Source organism: Cibotium barometz, chromosome 60 (genome assembly GCF_041138505.1).
Source record: "Cibotium barometz isolate CiBa-2024 chromosome 60, ASM4113850v1, whole genome shotgun sequence".
Lineage (NCBI taxonomy): Eukaryota > Viridiplantae > Streptophyta > Polypodiopsida > Cyatheales > Cibotiaceae > Cibotium > Cibotium barometz.
In genome coordinates, this window is record NC_141105.1 from 17,383,227 (window position 1) to 17,402,556 (window position 19,330).

At 46.1% G+C, this 19,330-nt stretch overlaps 2 protein-coding genes across 2 annotated transcripts in view; one reads left to right on the top strand and one right to left on the bottom strand.

The window, feature by feature from the left end:
• LOC147605063 (V-type proton ATPase subunit a3-like) overlaps positions 1 to 18,222 on the top strand; it is a 68,901-nt gene extending 50,679 nt beyond the window's left edge. The window contains exons 5-17 of the mRNA XM_086793990.1: positions 55 to 171; positions 263 to 436; positions 12,861 to 12,998; positions 13,068 to 13,175; positions 13,345 to 13,452; positions 15,144 to 15,292; positions 15,389 to 15,542; positions 15,633 to 15,793; positions 16,087 to 16,480; positions 16,570 to 16,653; positions 16,968 to 17,161; positions 17,251 to 17,310; positions 17,409 to 18,222. Of these exons, the coding sequence (XP_086650116.1) occupies positions 55 to 171; positions 263 to 436; positions 12,861 to 12,998; positions 13,068 to 13,175; positions 13,345 to 13,452; positions 15,144 to 15,292; positions 15,389 to 15,542; positions 15,633 to 15,793; positions 16,087 to 16,480; positions 16,570 to 16,653; positions 16,968 to 17,161; positions 17,251 to 17,310; positions 17,409 to 17,613 (2,046 nt within the window). The 3' untranslated portion in view covers positions 17,614 to 18,222. The remainder of the gene's footprint in view (positions 1 to 54; positions 172 to 262; positions 437 to 12,860; positions 12,999 to 13,067; positions 13,176 to 13,344; positions 13,453 to 15,143; positions 15,293 to 15,388; positions 15,543 to 15,632; positions 15,794 to 16,086; positions 16,481 to 16,569; positions 16,654 to 16,967; positions 17,162 to 17,250; positions 17,311 to 17,408) is intronic.
• Positions 2,629 to 9,630, bottom strand: LOC147605064 (uncharacterized). Its single transcript, XM_086793898.1, has 4 exons — positions 7,451 to 9,630; positions 6,874 to 7,123; positions 6,040 to 6,402; positions 2,629 to 3,051 (listed from the first exon to the last, which is right to left on the bottom strand). Exons 1-4 carry the CDS (start codon positions 9,625 to 9,627, stop codon positions 2,629 to 2,631), a joined length of 3,213 nt encoding a protein of 1,070 aa, XP_086650024.1. The 5' UTR covers positions 9,628 to 9,630.
• Positions 18,223 to 19,330: the final 1,108 nt, after the last annotated feature.

Here is a 19,330-nt window from a genome sequence, read left to right on the forward strand (position 1 = left end):
GCTTTTATGTTAAATATTCAGACCTTTATTTATTTATTTACACTGTGTCCTCAGGCTGGCATGTTCTTTTCTTTAGCCCGAACCACCGCAACTGCACAGCAGCGGGAGCTAGAAGAATCTTCTTCTTTCTCTGGAGATGTTTCAATGGATATCCCACTCTTGTTAGAACAGGTGAAGGCATTTGTATAGGAATTGCAGCTTTTGTTTTGATGTTTTTTTTTGCATTCAGTTAACCTGAGCTGCTTTGCATTTTCTACTGCAGGAAATGCAGACAGAGCCATCAAAACAAGCAAGATTGGGATTTATCACTGGTTTAGTTGCAAAATCCAAGGCTGCAGCTTTTGAACGAATCCTTTTTCGTGCTACTCGTGGCAATCTGTTTTTCAAACAGGCTCCAGTTGAGGAGCCTGTACTAGATCCGGCAACAAACGAGAAGGTCTGCCATTGCCTGTTTAATGTTCTTTGTAATGGTTCCCAGATCCTATTTTCCACCTTAAGCTTTGCAGTAGGGTTTTTTTTTTTGACTTGGTCAATTCTGTTTCTTTAAAACCTATGTATACTTTGAGTTTGGTAAAGAAGTTGTACTTGTTATGCTATTTTAGGCTGTTTTAGCCGCTTTTTAGTTGTTTTCAGCTTGTTTTTGCATCCAGCAGAAGCTCAATATCTATGCCTACTTGCCCTACCTTCTATACTGCTGTCCGTACAGTTCTGCAGAGTGCTCATACATGTCTTTACAACACCCGTGTACAACCCTGATCCCCCCCCTCCCCCCCCAAAAAAAAAGAAAAAAAGAAAAAAGAAAAAGAAAAAGAAAAAGAAAGATCCTTCTATTAGTTATAAAGAAAAACCAGTTGTATGTCTTAATACAACACTGCTAAAAAGGAGTCCAAATATAAATATGAGATAAGGGGGGGCTCCCTCCTTGGCTGGCTGCTCTGTTAGAGGGAGGCTACAACTGGAGGCGGAGGGAAAAGTCACACTGGCGGTCGTAGTGCTGAGAAGCTTCACCGTTCTCCCGAATAGGACGGGTCCGGGGGTCCAGGCACAGAAGAAAGCCTCACACTGCCGCCACAAAAAAGGGTAAAGCACATCTATTTTGGGGCTGGTCGTCACTTTTGGCCAAAAAGGGGAAAAAGCACAGTTATTTTGGGGCTGGTCGACTCCTAGGAGGAAGGATGTGCATAGAGAACAGGCGTGGCAGGCAACAGATCTATCATTACTGGGTGCCAGCAGCAAGTTCTCTCTCCCTTGAGCGCTGGCCGTACAACAAGGCATCTCCAGGCTATCTTCTCTCTGGTGCGCTGGCTGTACAGCAGCTTGTTTTCCTTCTTGTTTCTTGAGTGGTGGCTGTATAGAACAGCCGGGCTGCAGTCCTTTTCTCTTCTCTGAGCCCTCTGGCCGTACAGTTCTGGTTGTACTGGCCGTACAACAGTTCTCCTTTCCCCGAGTCTGGTCGTAGAGCAAGACAGCAGTTCTCCTTCTCCTGAGAGCTGGTCCTACAATAGGACAACATCTTCTCTCTCTTTTCCTGGAGTGGCCACCGGTTTTGGGGCTGTTTCGAGGCTGATTTGTATTGGTTTATGGTGCTGATTGGTATCTTGATCTTTGAGCAAGTGTTTGCTGAGCTTGATGGAAAATACAGTGCAAGATTGCACCCGCACTGTGGTCTGTTGTAACAATTTATTCATTGGAATTTGGAATAAAGAAGTTTCTACGGAGGGCTGGCCATTCCAGCTCAGTGCTATGTTCTTTCGTCCTAAAGTTTGTTTCAGTATTATGCAGTCTGTCTGTTGCCCGAGTGTTCCGGGATTTGGTTCCATTGGATTGGATTTGTTTCAGCTGCTGTTGCATGCGCTTCGAATCACTGGTCAAGCGCTCGAAACGGCCCAAGAGGGTGTGTATGAGATCCACCCAAATGGAACGGATGAGCTCAGTTGGGCGGGGGCTGCAGAAGGGGGAGTGGGAGGGTGGGCGTATGGATCCACCCAAATGGAACGGATGAACTCAGCTAGGCAGAGGCAGCGTGTGCGCCGCCCGAAGGGGGGGGGGGGGGCTCGCTAGATGTGCCAAGCTCTTTGTTGTTGACGATCTTCCATCGTGAGCCAGCGTGTGACTATGGAGTCCAGAGCGGTATCAGAACTGCTGCTTTGGTCGTCTCACAGAGATGCGCATGTGAGTGAGACTCAATGCAAGGCCTCGTCCATCATCCTTGTAAAGTAAGGCGTTGGCAACCCAAGCTACAATCCCCCAGGTGATGGTGTGGGCAGTGCTCAGATCAGTGGTGAATAGGTGGAGGATGCGGTGCCAGCCTGGGGGCTGTCCCATAGGCAATGTCTTTGGCTCTCCTCAGGGCTTCCACAATGGCAACAGCTGGCTGGTCTGCATAGCCAAGGGCAGATGAAGAGATGCCTTAAGACAGGTAACATGCACTAGGTGAAGGACGTAGCAGACGAGACCCGAAGGCTCCAATAGGCTAAGAGCCTGCTGGGACAGAAGCTGGTCCAGAGTTTGGGCCAGAAATCCTTGATGAAAGTAACTGGGACTCCATGAGCATGCCAATATTGTTGTGTTGCTAGGGTACCATTTGTGGTCTCAAGAAGGATTTGACGGCCGAGCTGAGGAGAGTAATCAAAGAATGGGATGGCCTCCTTGGGATCTTGAATCAATGGGTCTCTCCACTGCCACTCTCCAACGAGCAAAGCCATAAGTGCCAGAATGCAATGCTCTGACCTCAAGAGGAGGGGGGGATCTGTGGCCCACGACGCGGACCCATTGAGGAGGGAAGGGGAGGTCATCACCAATCTGCCATTGGGATGCTGTTAGGAGGCCGCTCAGTCTGACCTCATGAGTGCTGATGAGGCTGCTATGTGAAAAACCAAAAACCACCACGGGAACTCCGGTGGGGGTGAAAGAGGCCATCCACGGGATGTTAGGGAGATCCTCGTCGGGAGGGAGAAGAATGGCAGAGTCGATGTCATAGATCATAATGGAGACTTCTCTCAGGGTGCCCAGGTGGTCCTGTTGTATCGGCTCCAGAAGTCGACGGTAACTCTGCCAGGTGCCCAGAGTCTGAGCTGGCTCCCCCATAGAGTTGGCCCAAGAGAGGTGAGATCGGGTGCCGATCGTGTGTCCTGAGGGAAGGCGGAAATGAGGATTCCAGGCCAAGGGCTGTCTCTCGCTCTCCTAGGAAGAGGGGCGGGGGGGGACATGGGGGGTCTTAGCATCTGTCAACATTCTACAGTAAATTGTGAATAAATTCGGCTCTTATTAGGGTTTGCAATTCATAATGCATGTTTTTGGTGTCAATTTTCTCTGAAGCAGCTGCTCAATTTCTGTTATTCTATGGTGATACCCCTGTCAAAATAGTATAGGCGACACCCCCTCTCTTTTATGAAGCCTTTATGAAACGTTTCATTCAAATATGAAAACGTTTTGCACCAGTCATTTCTGAAACACCTGAGAACTATGGTACCAACATAGTGCAAGTTTTTGGTTAGTGATGTGCATTATGCATCTTTGTGAGCTCTAGTCGAGGGACATGTCGCCAGTTGCAATTAGGGTAGATAGGGTAAGCCCATGTAGTTGTATGTGCTCAGACCCTGCACAGTTTTGTAACTCCTTGAAGTTGATGTTTAAACAGATGTCGTGGCAGCTTATTAGTCCAAGTGCCAGGCGGAGACAAGTAGATATGCAGCCAGCAGGCAAGACGCCTCAGCCAGGTAGAGGCCGAACAAGGCTGGGCAGAGGTTGGATAGGTCCAAGCGGAGCCTGTGGGCAGGTCAAGCAGCCCATAGAAGGGCAAAAAATCCTATAAATAGGTCCCTTCTCTTCCCATTTCATGCATTTAATCCCTAGATCAGGGGCATATGAGTACAGCATCACAAGGAGCTTTGAGCATGGCATCATCAACACTTTTCTTCAAGCTAGATGAGCACAAGCAATTGTTTTTATGCAGACCTTACAAAACAAGATATTTAGTTTGTTTCGGCAAAGGACCATTTGGATTAGTAAGTTCACACCTATTGTTTCAGTCTGGATACACAGGCTTATGTTGAGCTCAGTAAGGAGGAAGATTTCTAGAGGTCAAGGATACGATCTGCATTGGAGTTATTCAGCTTCATAATCAAAGATAGACACTGCCCTTCAGTGGGTATTAGGATTGAGTGCTGTGCCTTGCTCTCCCCTCTCTCCTCTTTAGTTAATGCATTACAGTAATTGCACAACTTGGTTATGTCTGTATATGGCTTCTGCATTTGACACCAGGGCTCACAATTTTGTTTTGCTTTGGTCTCACAGGCGCGTCAGTCTCTCTTGATAGGGATTGCCTTCAGAGGCTGGCATGAGTCATCTATGCAGTTACATCAGGAGAGGAAGAGTGTGAGGATTATGTTGTTAATCCTGCATATTGTGTACTAATTACTACTTAGGTAATTAACTTAGAACAAGAACCTTCAGGAGAACACTTGAGACAAGATTGAATTGACTTGTTGTTGTTAAACTGAGTACAATAGGTCTCTTATATAAGAGATGAAGAGACACATTTGAAGAGGCATGTCCTTTGATGAAAGGACATGACCTTAGACGAAAGGGTACAACTTTTAGGCTAAGGGATGTGTCTAGTCGATGTAGAGGCACAACCATTCATTAAGGGGTACAACTATTCGTCGAAGAGATGTGGCTATTCGATGAAGAGGTACATCCTGTGACGAAGAGTCGCAACCAGTCGAGGGTAGGGGTTCCCTTTGGCTGGTAACTCTTTGTATCTGCAACAGTAATCAGCAATGAAGAGAGAATATGATATATAAACACGTCACAATCGTGACATTCCCTCCCATTTAAAATAAAACCCATGTGTCAAATGATAGACATCCGTTTGTCGAAGTACTCCTGAAGAAGGTTAGGGTACTGCTGCATTTCTTCATCTGTTTGCCAAGTGGAATCAGACTCATCCAAGTCCATCCACTTCACAAGAAATTCTGTAGTCAACTTTCTTCTTGTTTCCTTCTGTCTTACGTCAAGTATTACTTCTGGAACAAGGATAATATGGTCATCTTCAATTTCTGGTACATAAGAAGATAAGTCTGGAACAGGCGAATCTCCTTGAATATACTGTTTGAGCCAAGATATGTGAAAAGTCGGATGAATCTTTCCCCATGACGGTGGAAGTTCCAACTTATAACTGACAGTTGAATTTTTCTTAAGAATCTTGAAAGGCCCATAGAAGCGAGGTCGTAACTTTGGAAAAACTGACTTCACTGTTTTGTAGCAGTGAGGTGCCACATATAATAAGACCAAGTCTCCTTCTTGAAATTCTGCATGTCGACGATGCTTGTTGGCCTGTTTTTGATATTTTTGTTGCACATGGACCAATTTATCTCGAACTTGTACAAGCACATCTTGCATCTCCTGAACCAACTGATCTGCCAACGCCACTTTGTGTTGTAAAACAAAGTTTGTAGGCACAAGAGGAGTATGTCCATATGCTGCTTGAAATGGAGTTAATCCAATTGCTGAATGATGGGAGTTATTATAAGCAAATTCCACGAGTGGTAAATAATCTTCCCATGATGCCAGACGGAATTGAATGTAATGTCGAATCATTTCTTCCAAAATCTGATTGACTCTTTCAGTCTGTCCATCTGTTTGAGGATGATAGGCTGAACTGAATAACAAATTTGTGCCAAGAGATTTGAACAAAGACGTCCAAAAATGTCCAGTGAACTTTGGATCTCTATCAGAGATGATGGTCTTTGGTAAACCATGCAATTTGAAGATATGTTGCACGAATAATGATGCCACGTCTGGGGCTGAAGCAGCTTTCTTGCAAGGAATGAAATGTGCCATTTTGGAAAATCGATCAACCACCACAAGAATCTGAGCATTGCCTTTGGATGAACGAGGCAAGGTGGTGATAAAATCCATACTGATACTTTCCCATCTCTCATTGGGAACTGGCAATGGTTGAAGTAACCCTTGAGGAAGTTGTCGAGAGGCTTTCATTGTTTGACATGAATGACAAGCTTTGACAAATTTGATAACATCTTGCTGCATCTGAGGCCAGAAGTATGTGGCAGACAAAAGTCGATATGTCTTGTTGATACCAGGGTGAGCAGCATAAGGGACTTCATGATGTTCTTGAATAAGAATCTTCCGCAATGAAGTATTGTAAGGCACACAAATGCGGTCAGAGAAGAACAGCAACTCATCCACGATAATATAGGCTGCAAACATGTTCATTTCTGCAGGACTGGGATTAGAAGATTTGAGAGCACGAAACGCATCTCCAAAATCTCTATCCGTCAAATATTCATTTTTGAAACAAGCAGGGATTTCCATTTGCACATCTGTGATGGCAAAATTAATGGCTCGAGGCATGCGACTTAAGGCATCTGCAACCACATTCTGAAGACCAGGAACATACTGAATAATCATGTGGAAATTAGCCAAGAATTCAACCCATCTGCCTTGTCGAGAGTTCATAACAGGCTGAGTGAAAATATACGTCAGAGATTGATGATCTGTACGTACAACTGAATCTGCTCCAAGAAGATAATGTCTCCATGTTCGATAAGCATGCACGATTGCCAAAAACTCCTTATCATACACAGGATACCTGCTTTGAATGGCTGAAAACTTTCTGCTGTCAAAAGCAATGACACGATCATTCTGCATCAGAACTCCACCAGAAGCACGATCTGAGGCATCTGTCATTACATCAAAGGGCTGAGTGGGATCTGCAATGGCCAAGACCGGGGTTGTCGTCAAGGCATGCTTGAGATCATTGAAGGATTGCTCAGCTTCTGAAGACCACTGAAGTTTGTCCAGTTTTGTCAGTTCTGTCAAAGGGGCAGCAATCTCCGAAAATCTATGCACCTTGTTGTGATAGAAATTAGCAAGTCCCAAGAAAGATCGAACATCTGAAATGGTGAGGGGCAAAGGCCAATCCACAATCGCCTGAATCTTCTCAGGATCTACGGCAATCCCATTAGCAGAAATGATGTGACCAAGATATTCCACATGGTCTTTGAAAAATTCGCTCTTCTTTTTGTTGATGTACAGCACATTGTTGCGTAGTACTTCGAAGACTATCTGTAAATGCTCTTTGTGATCGACCATAGATCGGCTAAAAACCAGAATATCATCAAGATAAACGATCACGAACTTATCCAAGTATGGCCCAAAAATTTCATTCATCAGGGTCATGAAAGTGGCCGGGGCATTGGTTAACCCAAAAGGTATGACCAAGAATTCATAATGGCCATATTTTGTCCGAAAGGCTGTCTTGTATTCATCACCATTACGGATACGAATTTGATGATAGCCAGACTTTAAATCAATCTTGGAAAACACCTTAGCACCAAGCAGTTGATCGAACAATTCATCGATGCGAGGTAAAGGAAATTTGTTCTTGATTGTCAGCTTGTTGAGAGCTCGGTAATCAATGCAAAGCCGCATTGATCCATCCTTCTTCTTGACAAGTAAAACCGGGGCTCCGAAAGGACTTTTGCTGGGACGGATGTGACCTTTGTCCAGCAACTCCTGTAATTGCTTTTGTATCTCCTGAGATTCAGAGTAAGAAACACGGTAAGGAGCTCGGTTTGGAGGAGGTTGACCTGGGATAAGATCAATCGGGTGATCCACAGGACGACGAGGAGGCAATGTCGTTGGAAGATCATTCGGAAACAAATCCTGAAAAGGCCTGAAGAAGGGTTGCTCCAAGTAAGCAGTAGTTGATGACGAGGCTTGAGATTGCTCACTGGTTTCTGCTTCAATCTCCCGTAACATGACCAAGGATGTTGCACTGTCACGTTTGCGAACGAGACGTTTGACTTGCAGGGCAGAAACAATGGTGATGGGTTTGGCACTGAAAAGGCCATGAAGTTCCAGCTCTCGACCATTATGATATAATTGGATTGAATGGGAACGAAAGCTGATCACCGGATCATATCGATACAGCCAAGATTGTCCCAATATCATGTCATAATGTGACAACGGCATCACTGAAAAATTAAGGTGATCCTGGTAATCTTGAATCTGGAACTGAAGCTGTTGCACCTTTTGGTTACAATTAAGGAAGGAACCATCAGCAAGCTCCACTTGAAAAGCATCCACAAAATGTCGGGTCTGTAGGCGAAGCTTATGAACCAAAGAAGTGCCCACAAAATTAGTGGAACAGCCACTGTCCACCAGCACATTGATGGGATGGTCGCCAATGAAGCCAAGAAGACTAAGGACCTGTTTGGACAGATTCACTGGAGCAGGGTTGGTACTTTGGCCATTAAGCATCAGGGTACTGACAAACTCTGAAACGCGAACAGAACAAGCCATCTGTTTGTTCTTGTCTTTCATAGGAGGCGGGTCATGATCAGCATGGTGACAACTGTCCACCTGAGAATTGCGCCGAGTGTTGGAGGGTTTAGGACGCTGAGGGCATTCATACCACCGGTGATCGCCAGAACAAATTGTGCAGAGGCCTGGGCGACTAGGTTGGGATGAAGGGGCAGTTGATGAAGAGGTTTGCTGTCCTGAAGAGGTTTCTCGCTTGAAATTGCGCCGATCATTGTTGCGACGGTCCTGTCGAGACCGATCTCGGTTTCTGCTGCTGCCAGAGGATTCGGTCTGAGAGGATCCTGCATTTGACGTGGAAGTTTGCCCGGAAAATCGCGGCCGGAAGGACTGTTGTCCAGAATATGGTCGCCGAGAGTTGGGTTGTCCAGAATTAGGACGCTGGGGTTGGCTAGTCCCATTAGATCGATTCCGCTGGAAGGAACGGGCGCCAGAGGAAAGGTTCCTGGGAGGACGCCGGTAATCACTGATGCGCTCGACATACGAGATTGCTTCATCCAGGGTGGCAGGATTATACTTATGGACTTCGTCTTGGATTGTGGGTTCAAGCCCGTCAATGAAGCTGTGAAGCTGGTCAGAGGGGCTGAGTGTCTCTATCTCCAGAGCCAATTTTTGAAACTCTGAGATGTACGCGGCCACGGAGCCAGTTTGACTCAGGCGGCGGAGAGAAGACCTGGCATGAAAATTCGCATTTGCAGGCTCAAAAGCCTTGCGAAGAGCACGCCGGAATTTATCCCACGTTGGAGTAGACTTGCCATCTGCAATCCTGCGTCGCCACCAGAGGAAGGCGGTATCCTTCAAGAGGGTACTGGCCAATGCTACTTTTTTGTTCTCGGGCAATTCAGTATTCGAGAAGTAAACCTCCATTTTGTAGAGCCAATGATCGATTAACCGCTTATCACGGCGGCCATTGTAGGGCTCAGGTAACTTGATGTCCATCTTCCGTGTTTGTGCTGTGGTCATTAATTTATATAAAAGTTTAAGTTCAGCATTGTCTACCTCGGCAGTCGGATCGGGAGGAGGTAAGGGATCGTCCTGCTGGCCCACCGAGGATGATGATGATGACTGTGGAGAATGCGAACGATGCGCTCGCTGGGACTTCCGGGATCCCTCGCGCTGATGTTGGTGCCGCTGCTGCATGTCTTCCATCTGGGATCTCATTGATGCCATTCCGTCGAAAAATGCCTTTTGCAAGTCCTCCATCTGTTGTTGGAGAGTAGTCATCAGCAAGGCTTCCACCTGAGGATCGGCGGGTGGCACGTTGTCGTGCGACGTCGACATCTGGAGCACTCAGAGAGAGTACTGTGGTGAAGCAGGAAAGGTCCACCCGAAATGGAGAATGGAAGGTACAGCTGCTGGAGAGGCAGTAATAGGGTCCTCGTACGCGAAGTCGGGATCTTCCACTTCGTCGGGGTCGTCCTCCGAAGTTACTGCATTGGCTTCCTCCAAAGAACTGGGCACTGGAGATAATGGAGTATAGTCGGGGACGAAGATCTCGCAGTAAAATGTCACAGGAGGGCGCGTGGAGGAGACATTGCGTAAGCCATCCACACTGCACTCTGGAAGAAAATGTGCCAACTGCGGGTACCGTGATAAAAAATACTCGAAATGAGTAAGATGCAGTGGCTCGCAGGTGAGGAAGATAGTCCAAATCGCCCAAGTGTCGGGTTCGGTCACATGCGGGCTGCTGACATGAATGCGGTACACCTGAGAGGCCGGGGATGCTGGGATAGGAGAGGCTGAAAGACTTGGAATCCACCCAACATCGGCGGGTAGTGGCACTGAATCCGGAGTGAGGGCACGAGGAGGGCTGTGTTCGGGAAGAACAGCCTCGGGGATCTCGTCGATGTAACTTAGGTAAGAGATGTGCATGTCGGGTTCCTCCGGGAAGTTGTCCATGACGCATGCACGTAGGGGGCGAGAGCACACAAGGTATGTGGTGTGGGCAAAGCCAGGAAAACCCACGAACAGCCAGGAAGAAGGGCGCCTATTCGCTGGAGAGAAGGAGGCGAGTAAGAACTAGGCGACATCCTGACAGCCGGGTGGTGGTTTGCGAGTCGCCCACGTTGGCTGTTCACACCAGCAAATCCCAAACGGCGGCCAGCGCACGCCCAGCGGGTTACGCACGCCTGTTGGTTTGTTTGGGTTTTTTTTATTTTTTTGTGAATTCCACGTGGCAGTACACTTATTAATGTTGTGTATTGTTGTTTTGTTTTTTTTTGAAGGTTGACGCTTCGAAAGCCGTCGCCGAGTGGAGGTGACGCTTCGAAAGCTGAATCGCCGAGTGGAGGTGACGCTTCGAAGGCTGATCGCCGAATGGGTTGCTGCGAACAGTGTTGAACGTGCTGCGAACAGTGTTGAACCAGTAGCACACAAAGTATGAGTGGAGGTGACGCTTCGCCACGCTCAGCATATAGTAGGCAGCCACGCTCAGCAAACAAGAGCGCCGGTTGGCAGCAACCAAGGCGAAGAGAGGGGAGCTCCATAGTCAGCAGCGAAGGGGGCAGTTCCTGCCATGTTGCGAACGCCACCGGCAGCAGGGAGGGAGGGCATTCCGGAAATACTGCAGGGGGTCCCTCTCTGCTATACACACAATACGTGTATATGGGTGTGAGACCTTGTGTACTTGTTTACATTACTACAAGCAAGGATTCACGCCAAGTCCACCATCGCTCTGCTTCTTCCATACAACACCGAGAGGAGAGGTGGATGAGGGAGTGCCGCGGAGAGGGTGAGGGCTTCACAACCCACGGGTAGGAAAAAAATTTGCTCTGATACCACTGTGTGGATTATGTTGTTAATCCTGCATATTGTGTACTAATTACTACTTAGGTAATTAACTTAGAACAAGAACCTTCAGGAGAACACTTGAGACAAGATTGAATTGACTTGTTGTTGTTAAACTGAGTACAATAGGTCTCTTATATAAGAGATGAAGAGACACATTTGAAGAGGCATGTCCTTTGATGAAAGGACATGACCTTAGACGAAAGGGTACAACTTTTAGGCTAAGGGATGTGTCTAGTCGATGTAGAGGCACAACCATTCATTAAGGGGTACAACTATTCGTCGAAGAGATGTGGCTATTCGATGAAGAGGTACATCCTGTGACGAAGAGTCGCAACCAGTCGAGGGTAGGGGTTCCCTTTGGCTGGTAACTCTTTGTATCTGCAACAATAATCAGCAATGAAGAGAGAATATGATATATAAACACGTCACAATCGTGACAAAGAGGGAGCGGGTTAGGTTGGCTGGACTGCCTCACCTCATCAGCACCATCACCATCATTATCCTCGCTAGCATGGTACTCGGAGGTAGTCGATTGGCTTTTTAGTATAGTCTGAACTTTCCATTCTCACGGCAGAAGATCAACCAATCATCCCGTTGGATCTACTGCAGCTTTACATACATCAGACATGGGTGTCTCCTTCCCCCGAGCTTGGTTTTACAGGGTCTCCGAGGATGGTTTCATTGTGATCCCGAGATACTTACATATATCCGTATGTCACATGACATGCGAATCATGATTGGCCAGCTCAGGGTGTCTTCTAGCTGCCTCAGAGTTGAGAGTGGCAGAGGTGATGATACCCCACACGAGGATCGGATATGAAGAGTATGCAATGCACCACAGGATAGGTGGAAGATGAGGGCACTACATGCTTAGCTGCCCAGCCCACTATGAGATCAATACCTCTTCCGCGAGGGGTTTGGTCCAGTCGCACACCTGATGATCAGAGATGCCTAGGCATGTACTTAGATGTCATAGGGATGCATTACTAAGACAACATACTGAGGACGAAGCTAATGACAAAAGCGTTTCTCTGCTCGAGTCTCAGAGATGAGCATGCTGATCTCTGACCCCGGCTCGAAAAACAAAAAAACAACATACTGAGAGGCAGACCTGACATGATACTTCCCAGAGAGTTATTACAGATTTCTTCAGTCGGCATGGCTCCACATCAGAGCCCATTGCCCACACTAGCGGTCTGGCCCTCTGCCCTAGAATGATAGAGCTCAATCTATTTTGCGGGCTAGATGTCCCTGACCCAGAGGATCACGACCCTCCACTGGACAGATGCGGATCCAGGAGGTTCTTTGATGCCATGACATGCTTCCATCGGCCAGATATTCTCCCGGGCATCAGATCCGTATTGGCAGATGAGGGCATCATTATTAGTCGGTCATGGCTAACAAGGTCACATGCTGATGTCGCATCTGTATACACGACTGATAGTTGTTTTTTGTTTTCTCTCAGTTACTTTTTCCATGGCTGATCATATCTGTGGTATCATTGTATCACTTATGGTCTCATAGACCCTTGGGGTCTTTTGTAGACGTTAATATTACTCTCTCTCTCTCTCTCTCTCTCTCTCTCTCTCTCTCTCTCTCGTATAAAGTCTCTTGCTCTTTGTACCACTGCAGGTCTTTGTGTATATGGTGAGAAAATTTCTTGCTCTTTGTACAGTTGCTCGGGTATATGCTGATAAAATCTCTCGTTCTTTGTACCATTTCAGGTGGAGAAGCTTGTATTTGTTGTGTTCTTTTCTGGTGAACGAGCAAAGATGAAGGTTATGAAAATTTGTGAAGCATTCGGAGCAAATAAATATCCATTTCCAGAAGATGTCGGTCGCCAAGCACAAATGATAGATGAGGTATATGCTCTAACAATGTCAGCACATGTTTCATATTTTTTGCCTGCTGAAGGTTTCCTTGTTTTCCAGGTTTCAGCAAGGCTAGCAGAACTAAAAGCAACCATAGATGCGGGTAGCAGGCATCGGGACAACATGCTATCTACAATTGCGTATCAAGTGGAGCTGTGGACTTCAATGGTATCAGAACCATAAAATTGCCTTGCATTGTTTCATGTAAACGATTCTGCTTAACTGTGTGCCTAGGCGTTGTAATGCCTCTGTGCTTGTGTCCTGGGTGTCTTATTTTCTCTTATGGAAAGGCATAATTTGCAGCCGCATAGTAGTGCTGAACTTCACTTGTGAGCAGGTCAGAAGAGAAAAGGCTGTTTATCACACTCTGAACATGCTAAGTGTGGATGTTACCAGAAAGTGTTTGGTAGCAGAAGGCTGGTGTCCAGTGTCTGCAAAGCCTCAGGTACAGCCTTTCAGCCAATTCTAAATTTGTACTTAGTCTCCTCTCCCCGAGATCCTTCTATTAGTAGAAAAAATGTACATATGCATAATAGCAGATACAACACTTGTAGAAGAGAAAAAATGTATGAATAGAGGGAGACTACATGGGTGGTGGAGGGGCGAGAAAGCCACACTGGGGGCTGTAATTCCAAATAATGCCCTGTTGCCTTGTGTGAGAAAAAGTCCCAGGCTCTAGATGTGGAAAAGGCTGTGCGCCACTCCCACATGACCCGAGTTTCTCCCATTAGGTCTGCATGGATGAATCTGATTGTCTCCACAGGGTTTTTTGGGTGGCTTGCTGCATCAGGTGCGCCAAATATGCCATGTGGTGATGCTCCTTGGTGACATTGAATGACTGTTGTAGTAGCCCTAAGCTTTAGCCAAAGGATGAGTCCCTTGGGGTCCTCATATTGTCTGCCTCCATTGCCCAGGCCTGTTGCCTTGTGTGAAAAGGTCCCAGGCTCTAGATGCAGAGAAGGCTGTGCGCCACTCCCATGGATGAATCTGATGGTCTCCATCTGGTTTTTTGGGGGGAAGGTTTGGGGGGTGGGGGGCTGTGCTTTCTATGGCCTTGCTGCATTGGGCACACCAAATGTATGTGCCTTCTGGTGTTGCCTTGTGGTGATGGTCCATGGTGACATTGGGTACTGCTGTGGTAGTCGTAGGCATTAGCAAAAGGATGGGTCCCTTAGGGTCCTCCTTGAGGCTTGTAGCGTCTGCCTCCACTGCCCAGGCAACAGGGCTGTAATTCCAAAAATGTGCCCTGTTACCTTCTGTGAGAAAAGGGTACAGGTCTAGATGCGGAGAAGACTGCGCGCGACCTGTGAGTTGCTCCCAGTAGGTCCGCATGGATGAATTTGAGGGCCTCCAGTGAGCTTTCTTGGGGAGTTTTTTTCTTCTTCTTTTTTTTTTTTTTGGGGGGGGGGGGGGTGTGGTTTGTGTGCAGGCTGTGCTCTTTATGTCCTTGCTGCATCGGGCACGCCAAATGTGCCATGCAGCGATGGTTCATGGTGATATTGGGGGCTGTTGTGGTAGCCATAAGCATTAGGCGATTCTCTTGGGGTCCTCTGTGTAGTGCCCACCTCCATTGTCCAAGCAACTGTGCTCGAAATGAAGACGTGAACTTCATGGGTCTTGCATTGAAAGGATCCACCACCAAATCTGCTGGGCCTTTTGGCAATCCTGGAGGCAATTCTGCAAACCCAGAGGCAACGAGGTTGAAATTCTGCCCATACCCTGTAGTGATTGCAAGCCAAGTGCCCACCACTACACTTCTGGCTGAGGGCAGTGAGGATGGAGCCCTGCTCATGGATCTGAATCCAGCATCCCAGGCAAGCTGTGTATTTGAAGCAAGGGTAGGGAGCTTGGAAGTTGGACCTTACAAACTGCAGGGTCTCTGCAGTATCATTGCCCCAGTTCCTGTGTGAACGGCCCAGTGGGCTATTGTCCCAAGCCACAGTTGCCAGGAATGGTTGTAGGCCACTTTGAAGGGTGAGGAATCTTGCAAAGTGCAGTGCTGAAGCCCGTTGACTTGCACACTCTGTAAGGGCTCACGAAAGTCCTCAGAGATGCCAAATTTGTACTTAGTCTTGTGCTGGTTATTACTGTGCATGCTTTAGAGCTAACTTGTTTATGGGACCATGTCCCATGCAGATTCAAGATGCACTGCAGCGTGCTGCCTTTGACAGCAACTCACAAGTGGCCACTATATTTCAAGTCATACACACGAAAGAGCTCCCTCCCACATACTTCAAAACAAACAAGTTTACTGGCGCCTACCAGGAGATAGTTGATGCATATGGGTGAGTGATATAGATGTTTTTTACCATGTTTGTGATTTTCGCTGTACAAGAGTGCATGGAGAGTTTACCTTATGTTTTCTCTTGTTGATGGACCAGGATAGCGAGGTATCAAGAAGCCAATCCAGGAGTTTTTACAATCGTGACATTTCCGTTTCTCTTTGCTGTCATGTTTGGTGATTGGGGCCATGGGATATGCTTACTAGTTGCAGTTCTTTGGCTCATTTTGAATGAGAGAAAGTATGGCAGTCAGGTACAAGAACATGTAGTTTCAACTTTCAGCTGGTCAGTTGTTGCATGCAATTTCTGCATCATCATTTGAGTAACTTTTTGTCCCCCACAGAAACTGGGAGATATCATGAGTATGGCCTTCTCTGGTCGGTACGTTATTTTGCTCATGGCTATATTCTCGATATACACGGGGCTCATCTACAATGAGTTCTTCTCAGTACCATTCTCGATTTTTGGGTCTTCAGCCTATCATTGCAATGACTCCACTTGCAGGTACTTCTATATTGTGTGTCTATTAAGCATGCTGTTTTTTGTGTAGATGTATCACGCATGCACACACGCACGCCCCCCCCTCACCCCTCCCTTCCCAAATAATCCCCACCCGTGCCTGCATGACAAAATGCATGTGTTGTTTTTAAGACGTACCTGCATATGCATGATATGTAAAATGATGTGGTTTAAATTCACACCCTCTTTTGGGCTACGTGGTGTGAGATAGCAGGGCCCACTGATTGTGCATGGTTGTTTTAACCTGTGTCCAAACCTCTTGTAAAATATGGTTACAGTGATGCTTACTCGAGTGGCTTAGTCAAGACACGGTCAACACCCTATCTATTTGGTGTTGACCCGGTGTGGCATGGTTCCTCCACAGAGCTTACGTTCCTCAATTCACTGAAGATGAAGATGTCAATCTTGATTGGCGTGGCCCAGATGAATTTGGGGATCGCTCTCAGCTATTTCAATGCCAAGTTCTTTGCAAATGAATTAAACGTCTGGTACCAGTTTGTTCCTCAAGTTATCTTTCTGAACGCCCTATTTGGATATCTCTCCATGTTGATCATCATCAAGTGGTGTACCGGCTCCACGGCAGATCTGTATCATGTCATGATATACATGTTTCTCAGTCCAACTGCTGATCTAGAAGACAACCAACTTTTTTGGGGCCAAAAATATCTTCAGGTCAAGATTTATTATTTTGTACAAGGCAAAATTCACACATTGATTCTCTCTCCTGTGTGGCATACACTAATTTTTAACTTTTTTCCCAGATTATATTGCTGCTCTTGGCGCTTGTGGCAGTCCCCTGGATGCTGTTACCAAAACCGTTAATTTTGAGGAAGCAGCACCTTAAGGTATATTTTCTGACCCAGGTGTTGTCAAAAGTAAATCTGCTGCTGTATATTATATACCTACGTACACATACACGCTTCAACCTCAAATGCATAAAAACACATGTGCGTGTATAGTAAATCTTCTGTACACATACACACTTCAACCTCAAATGCATAAAAATATGTGTGTATAGTAAATCTGCTGTATACATACGTACACTTACACACTTCGACCTCAAATGCATAAAAACATGTGTGCATGTGCATATGCACGTATGTGCTTGGCAGCTGAGCAAGCTTGAAATTACAATTGCATTTTGTGGAAACTGTTGTAGAAACTGCAAGGACGTGCATATGGTATACTTGGAGGCTCGGATACAGATTCGGTTGATCTGGACCATGGAAATGATGCAGATCATGAGGAGTTTGAATTTAGTGAAGTCTTTGTGCATCAAATGATCCACACTATCGAATTTGTCCTGGGTGCCGTCTCTAATACGGCGTCTTATCTGCGTCTTTGGGCACTCAGGCAAAGAACCTTTGTTCCCTCCAAAGAGTAGTAGTAGCATGTTCGCTTTCCTTGCATTTGTACTCATTGATATCTTTGCATTTTTGCAGTCTTGCGCATTCAGAGTTGTCTTCGGTATTCTATGATAAAGTCTTAGTTCTGGCATGGGGGTAAGTCCTTTCCATCAATCCTGGGCTTTTTTTAATTTAAGCTTCTTTGATTAGAGTGGTTGATGTCGTGGACGAATAACAAGAGGCATTGACTGCAGATATCAGAACATTATCATCATTATTATCGGATTTGTTGTCTTTGTGTTTGCCACGGTTGGTGTGCTGCTATGTATGGAGACTCTTAGCGCCTTCCTTCATGCGTTGCGGCTGCATTGGGTGGAGTTTCAAAACAAGTTCTATGAAGGGGATGGTTACAAGTTCAAACCGTTTTCTTTTACATTGATTGGTGAAGAGGAGGATTGAGAGAGGAGTTCCTTTTGTTACAGAGCTCCTTGCTGCATTTTGAAAGAAAAAAACCTGACACTTGCACAAGCACTCTTGACTCTTGCTTTTGAAAAACTTGATTCTTTTTCTTTTGAGATGGTGCAAAGGTGCTCCTTGCATTTCGAATGAGCCTCCCAGGTTCTTTGTTGTATTTGGATCTCATGGCTGAAGGCATGACGGTCCGTGCTCATCAATGTGTACAGAGAAATTTGTGCAAGTGCAGAGGGGATGAAGAGAAAATGCAGCAAATTCTTAAGATTCAAGAGCAGGGAAGCTTTTGTTATCAGAAATAAAAAGGGCTAGTTTCTGTTTTTTTATAAAAAGGATTTGAGAATGGGTTCTGAATTTAGATGCCGTAAGGGTAGATTTGTACCCACCTCCTTGGGAGGTGTGCGTTCTATATAGCCTAGGAAGCAGTTTGTGTAATTTAGGGACTCATATAGCCTTTTAGTTTTCAAAGAGATTTGCAACATTTTATTGACAAATCTAAAAAAAACAACTAAGTTTTGATATTGGAATCATGCCAATTTACTGAGAAGAATGTACACGATGATCTAAATCTATCTATTTTTGGCCAAGGCACACATACAAGCTTCTCAAACTAGAACATTGCATTTCTTTTACTTTCATCTCATCGACCTTGTTGAAGACTTCCTCCCTTTTAACTGTCAATTGCACCCCCGCACCCCCCCCTCGGCCCCCGTGCCCCTTTCTTTTCTCTCTCTCTCTCTCTCTCAATAATGTGTCACAAGTGATGCTTTATAGAGATCAAGGATGTTTGGGACTATAACTACTAGAGTCGAGACACTACAGAAATGGATTATTGAGGCCACAGCCTGAGAGGCAGGATGCCACACATACATCTTTCACTGACTTTTTTTGGCCCTCGCCAGCGAGGCTTAGTTGACTCTCAGCCTATATGAGATTTGTCGAGACATATTGACTAGGACAAGGCTAGGCATTTTCACCAAGTGCGCACACCCCACACACTTGGGGGGGTCCTTTGAGAGAGAGCATGTGTCCTCTAAAGAGCTAGAAATCTTGATCCCAGAGACTCGTACCCTCCATCCCATAGCTCGTGACGTAGGACTTGCTTCAACGACACGAAGATCCCTCCCACAAGTAGTGAGACATTGAATCCTAACACGAGGCTCCACTATATTGTACTTAAGGACTTGTGTAGTACGTTAGCCTAGTATTTTCCTTTTGGTAGTAGTTTTTCCTTTTTCATGTTGTCTTGCCATACGTTCTACTCATGGATCACATGTAACATCTTTTCGGTCTCATAGGCTCTTTGGGTCTTTTGTGGACATTATATACACACCCACCCACACACCTCTCTCTCTCTCTCTCTCTCTCTCTCTCTCTCTATATATATATATATATATGTGTGTGTGTGTGTGTGTGTGTGTGTGTGTGTGTGTGCGCGCGCGCGCGCGCGTATGTGTATATATAGACCCTTTGGGTCATTTGCACACACACACCCACCCACACCTCTCTCTCTCTCTCTCTCTATATATATATGTGTGTGTGTGTGTGTGTGTGTGTGCACGCGTGTGCGCGTGCGTATGTGTATATATAGACCCTTTGGGTCATTTGTAGATGTTTAATATCATTTGTATTTGGGTTATACATTGATGAGGTGGCTGACTTCATTACACGGGGAGGCGGAGATGGAGTTGATTTAGCAGGTACC